This window comes from Peromyscus eremicus, chromosome 13 (assembly GCF_949786415.1).
Source record: "Peromyscus eremicus chromosome 13, PerEre_H2_v1, whole genome shotgun sequence".
Taxonomy (NCBI): Eukaryota; Metazoa; Chordata; class Mammalia; order Rodentia; family Cricetidae; genus Peromyscus; species Peromyscus eremicus.
Genome location: NC_081429.1, coordinates 18,511,078 through 18,517,077, shown reverse-complemented (window position 1 = coordinate 18,517,077; position 6,000 = coordinate 18,511,078). Strand labels below are relative to the sequence as shown.

The following is a 6,000-nucleotide window of genomic DNA, read 5'->3' as shown; positions in this document are numbered from 1 at the left end:
AATATCTAGAGGAAAAAGGAGTTCAGGCAGCACATTCAATTGCAACAGGTATGTGAGTCTCCCGGACAAATCTTTGTTTCTTGAATTCCATTTCATTATTATCAAGCCCTGGAAGTGGGATTTCTGAATATGTAGATTTAAAAGGGTGGTTTCTGAAAAAAGAGACCATTGTTAGCAAAAATCTGATGGTATGTCAGGGTGGATCCACATCCCCAGCCTTCTTCTTGGTAGCTTTCAAAGACACCCACCACTCTTCTCCAGCAGGCAGTGGGCCTTCTTTAATGGAAAGTAGGGACTTCCAGAAACAGGATTTACCCTATTTCTTTCCAAACTTGGTTTCCTTTCCTCCTTCCTCCAGTCACAACGAAGACATTCTTCCTTTTCCTCTTCATTTCCATTCTCCTGCCTTAGAACCGTTACTATGGTTTGAAAGTCCCCTCCAAGACTCACGCTGAAATCTGCCATTGCAAACAGTATGGCTGCAACATTACTAAGAGTCGGGTCCTTTAAGAGTTGACGAGGACATTGGAGTCCTTAGGACTGGATTGCCACCACAAGAATGGGTTCCTCATAAGAACAACGACGGATTGTCTCCTGCCCTGCCACTTAGCTGACGCTGCGCGATGTTATTCCCCTTTCCAAAGCCCCCCCCTCCCCCACGAACCAAGAGGCAGATAAATTACTGTTTATTATTTAACCAGTCTATAGTATTGTCATAGCAGCAGAAGAGACTAAGACAGCCATCCCAACCTTCTCCCTTGTGAAAACTAACCGCTCCATACCAGGGAACCTGTTACTACCGTATCTGCCAGGATCAGTGTAATTAAGATTTCTAAAGGGTCAGCTGCAAGCTTACTTTCCCACCTTGGTCACCAAAGCCTGACGTGTGGGCACGGCACGGGCCTCCATATAGTGGACAAACTGGGATTTCCAAGGTGCCAACAGTAACACTGATCCTGAAGCCTGGAATGTTGGATGACTCCTTGTGTTCGAGAAACTACCTTGCAGCGTGCATGGGTAATCCGATACATGCTCTCACCTTGCAATTGTGTGCAAAGGCAGCAGCAGCAGCAGCAGCGTGCAACAGGTACCCAGACAAAATGAGTACCATCAGTGCTGTTGCACAACTAACGGGGTCCTCACTGGACTGTCACCCATCACCCAAGGGCGGCGCATGTGTCACTCCCTCCGGGCTCTCCACCGCCGCCTTTCCGGGAGAACTGGCTCTTGGGTTCCCACCGGGCCTCCGTTGCGGAGTCCCGGGGCTGAAGGTGGGGTGGGAAGTGAAGGGGGAAGAGCTCAAGCCTCGCCTGGCCAATGGCAGCTCTTGAACTTACACCTCCAGACGTCAGTGCGGCAGTGGAAACGGATGTCACACAGCTGGCTCGGAAGTGTCTCCCACCCGCCCGCCGGCCTCTGGAGAGGGGCGTGCACCCCGAGGCCTCCGAGCGCCCCCGGGCGCGGCGGGAGGGGCGCGCGCGCGCGGCCTCGAGGGGCCCGGCTCCTCCCCCATCCCCGCTGCCTGCGCTCGCCCTGGGTGAACCTCTCCCGCGCGCCCCCGCCCTGGGCGCGCCCCCGCGGCCGGCTCCGCCCCCTCCCGGAGAGGGCGGCGCGCTCCTGCGGCGGCGGCGGCGGGGGCGGGGGCGAGCCGTGTCGCGGGCGCGCGCGCCGCCGCCGCCGCCGCCGCCGGCCGAGCCGCAGTTAAAATGGTCCGAGCCGGGCTCCGGCGTCTCCCCCCCCGGCCCGGCGCGGCGCTGACTTGACTGACTGACCCGGCTGGCCCAGCCGGCAGACTCGCCTCCCTCCCTTGGCGTCCCCACAGCTCGCGCGCGCCCCTGGTTCTCCCGGGAGACCCAAGCATGTAGCCCGCGTCGGGCACCCACCCGGGCGGCCCGCGGCTGACGCTCGCCCGCCCCCCCTACTCTCCCCCGCCCGCTCGCCCGCCCGCCCGCCGTCGCGTGTGCCGGGTGCGCAGCGCGGGCGACCCGGCGGCGGGCAGAGGCCCGGCCAGCCCAGCGGCCTTGCCCCGCCGCCGCCACCGCCGCCGGAGCCCGCCCCTCGGGCCTCCCCTCCCGCCCCGTCCCCGCTCGCCCTCCTCGGGGGCCTTTCTATATGGGCCACCTTCTCTCGAAGGAGCCGCGTAACCGCCCGAGCCCGAAGAGGCCTCGCTGCTGCAGCTGGTGCCGCCGCCGGCGCCCTCTGCTTAGACTGCCCCGCCGGACTCCGGCCAAGGCGTCCCCGCACCCCGCGGCGGCGCCCCGGAGCCGGGACTGCTTTTTCCGCGGGCCCTGCATGCTCTGCTTCATCGTGCACAGCCCCGGCGCGCCCGCCCCCGCCGGCCTAGAGGAGGAGCCGCCGCTCTCGCCGCCGCCGCCGCCGCCGCCGCCGCGGGACGGGGCCTACGCCACCGCCGCCGCCGCCGCCGCCGTCTCCTCGCAGCACCTGGCGCGGCGCTACGCGGCCCTGGCCGCCGAGGACTGCGCCGCCGCCGCCGCCCGCCGCTTCCTGCTGTCCTCGGTCGCCGCTGCCGCCGCCGCCGCCGCCGCCGCTTCGGCCTCGTCGCCCGCCGCGTCCTGCTGCAAGGAGCTGGGGCTGGCCGCGGCCGCCGCCTGGGAGCAGCAGGGCCCGAGCCTCTTCCTGGCCAGCGTGGGGCCCGTGCGCTTCCTGGGACCGCCGGCCGCCGTGCAGCTCTTCCGGGGGCCGCCGCCGCCCCCGCCGCCGCCTCCTCCTCCTCCTCCTCCTCCGCCGCCGCCGCTGCCGCAGGCCGAGTCCCCTACGGTCCTCGAGATGGTTTGCAAGCGGAAGGGGGCCGGGGTCCCCGCCTGCACCCCCTGCAAGCAGCCCCGCTGCGGCGGCGACGGCGGCGGCGGGGGCTGCGGCGGGGGCGGCGGCGGCGGGGCAGGAGGAGGAGGAGGAGGAGGAGGAGGAGGAGGAGGGCCCGCGGGGGGAGGTGCCTCGCCGCCGCGGCCGCCCGATGCCGGCTGCTGCCAGGCCCCGGAGCAGCCCCCGCCGCCGCCGCCGCCGCCTCTCTGCCCCGCGCCCGCCTCTCCCGCCTCCGAGTGTGCCCCGATCGAGGCCGCCGGGGATGCTGTCCGAGCTGGGGGCGCCGCCCCCTCCTCGTCCACCCCGCAGCAGCCGCAGCCGCAGCAGCAGCAGCCAGAAAGTGGCGACGCGGACTGTCAGGAGCCCCCCGAAAACCCCTGCGACTGTCACAGGGAGCCGCCCCCCGAAATCCCAGACATCAACCAACTACCGCCGTCCATCCTGCTTAAGGTGGGTCTGGGCGAGAGGCGCAGGGATGCTCGCTCGCTTTCCCCGAACCCGGCCCCCCACCCCCCGCCTCCGAGTCTCGCTCTCTCTCTCTCCTCCCCCTGTGTGCAGAGGAGGGGGGTTCCTTGACAGCCGGGGGACGCCGGAAGGGGAGACTAGGAAGCCAGTGGGGCCTGAGCTTTCAGCCTGGTTTTGAAGTAGAAAAAGTTGGGAGTTTGCCAAATGCCTTGTCGTAGCTTATGCCTGTTAGCCACACCTCGGGGGTCATGTATTGCATTAGCAGCCCCCGATGTAGAAACTACCAGATTTCTGTGGGATCTGCGTGCGTTCTTGAGCAGTGTGTGCAGAGTAGGGCTAGACTTTGCATCGTGGTGTTTGAAAGTTTTCAAGTTTTGATAGCTGCTCGGAAGTGGCAGTGATTTCCTTTCTGTTGAGCACTGTTAAGCATGATCAGTCCCTGTATCCGAGCTTTCTGTATTACAGATCTCATGGATTTCTCCAGTTGATGCTGTGAGATAAGTCCTGTTAATATGTACTATATGCAAAAAAAAAAAAAAAAAAAAAACAACCCTGACATTTTCAGTGTTTTTGGGCAGATGACATAGATTGGTTAGCCTGGAAGAGGAGGAGTTTTGATTCTCTTGTGAAGTTAACAGTCTAGTTGGACTTGAAGTGGTTGAATGGTTCATTCAAGGTCACACCCATAAACTAAAGGGCACACTTGGGTTGTGAACTAGGGAGTTTTGGCTAGCTTGACTTGAATCAAAGCCAGCCCAACCACCCTGTTGTTGACGCTGGTTTTCCTTCCTACCGTCTTTACCTTTATATACAAACGCGAATTATTACCACAAGTCAGAAGTCCTTTTTTCTTGGGGGTCGGGTGAGTGCAATATTGAAGTGCCTGGTGGGAACTTCATGTCACTTTAAATTACCAAGTCAGAGTTCCAGTTTGGTCAGGACAAACTTGGTGATAAAGTTTGTGTGACGTTATTAACTTCTCCCCCCCCCCCCCCTTGTTTTCTGTCTTTGTTAGCACACCTCTTTCAGTGTGGATGCTATTTAAGTAAGACTAGCCAGAAATAACCTTCAGGAGAATTTGGCTACTTTTATTGTTACTGAGGTAACTGTCACGAATTACAATTATTCCTGTCCCTTCAGTGTGCCTTATTTGATGAGACTTTTTGCATATTTATACTTCTGTGTTTGGATCTGTTTCACTGTGACATCGATGCTCTTGTGCACAATACAGCAAAAGAGTGGGCAAGTTTACCATTACCTTGTGTCAAACTGTGATGATTTAATTATGCAGGTGTATTCTTTGGAGGAGTAACTACTGTGTGTGTGTGTGTGTGTGTGTGTGTGTGTGTGTGTGTATGTGTATGTGTATGTGTATGTGCCGGGGATGCATTTGAGGGCAGAGGAAACTTTCTCAAGTCCTTTCAATCACTGGATGACATGGATAAATAAAGCGTCAGCAAACATTGGTAGAAGTTTCATGGCTGTCTTATTTGACAAGTCAGACTTGTAGAAGCAAACTGAGGTAAACTAAGACTTTTCTCATTTTTGCCTAAGTCCTTCTATCATGAAGAAAAGGGCATTGTTCATTATCTTTTCTGGTTTATTGTGACAGTCTCACTGTGCAGCTCAAGCTGTCCTCCTCATTCTTGTTCCTCTGCTTCAGCAGCTTGAGTGCTGGAATTACAGGTGCATGCCACCATGCTAGTGTAGAACATGTTAAATTTTAAATAAGAAGAAGGGGTGTTATCTCACAATAAAGGGAAACTCTAAAGGGGAAATTATCTACTATGTTCAATTTTTTTTTTTTCCCCCCAAGAATTGTTGAAAACTTGGTCCGGGAGACATTTAGGACTTGCTTGTTGTGTTGGAGTATTTGGACATGGTACATAGATTCCTATTCTTTGTGCTAGAAGCTTGAATAAAGAGTCTCAGTCTGAGTATCAGGTCCTAGTGGTATTCCACATGAAGTGAGTTGGGCCAGGATGAATTGGAGGGATTTTCAATGTCTGCCAACCCACGTAGAACTTGTAAAACAGTGGCTTTGTGAATACACATGTCTCGTTCATTGGTCTAGGTTACACTGTCGTAGTTCTGAATGAGTGAGTGAGTGAGTGATCAGAGTCTGGGTTGGGATTCAGTATGCATGAGTATGCTGTGCTGCTAAGGGAAGGTTATGGCTGACATGAAGTTGAATCACGTTAGAGCTGTAGAAAGCTGGAGGTGTTCTGACTCTGGTAAGGACCTGAGGTGTGTGCTTTGGGGAGGAAACCTTGGAAGCCATGGCAACTTTTCTCCTCCCTGTGTTAGGCAGGTTATGTCTGGAGAGGCACAGATTCCATCTCCCTGAGAGTGGGTTAGTGATTGTATTGCTGCTGCTGCTGCTGCTTCCTCCTCCTCCTCTTCCTCCTCCTCTTATTCCTCCTCCTTTGTAAATTGTTAAAAAAAAATGGAGGTTAGGGAGGAAATAGGATTTAAAAGAAGTATTTTTGGGAAAAGCCACCATGCTTGACCAGTTTCTTCCAAGTAGTGCAAAGTCACAAACTAGGCTGCTTATTTTAGTGCTACATGCACCTTTCCTTGAAGTGTTCCAGCATTGCCAACCAAGACAGAGTTTGCTTTGCTTCAGCCGAACCTGGCCATTTCATTGTGTCTCCCCGAGCTGGAGTAACCACTGTTGACAGTTGAGCTTCCTTCTCTAGATCCACACCATCT

General features: G+C 56.8%; 1 protein-coding gene across 1 annotated transcript in view; it reads left to right on the top strand.

The window, feature by feature from the left end:
* Window positions 1-2,098: 2,098 nt before the first annotated feature.
* Window positions 2,099-6,000, top strand: part of Fbxl17 (F-box and leucine rich repeat protein 17) — a 449,538-nt gene continuing 445,636 nt past the window's right edge. The window contains exon 1 of the mRNA XM_059277888.1: window positions 2,099-3,273. Within this exon, the coding sequence (XP_059133871.1) occupies window positions 2,113-3,273 (1,161 nt within the window). The 5' untranslated portion in view covers window positions 2,099-2,112. The remainder of the gene's footprint in view (window positions 3,274-6,000) is intronic.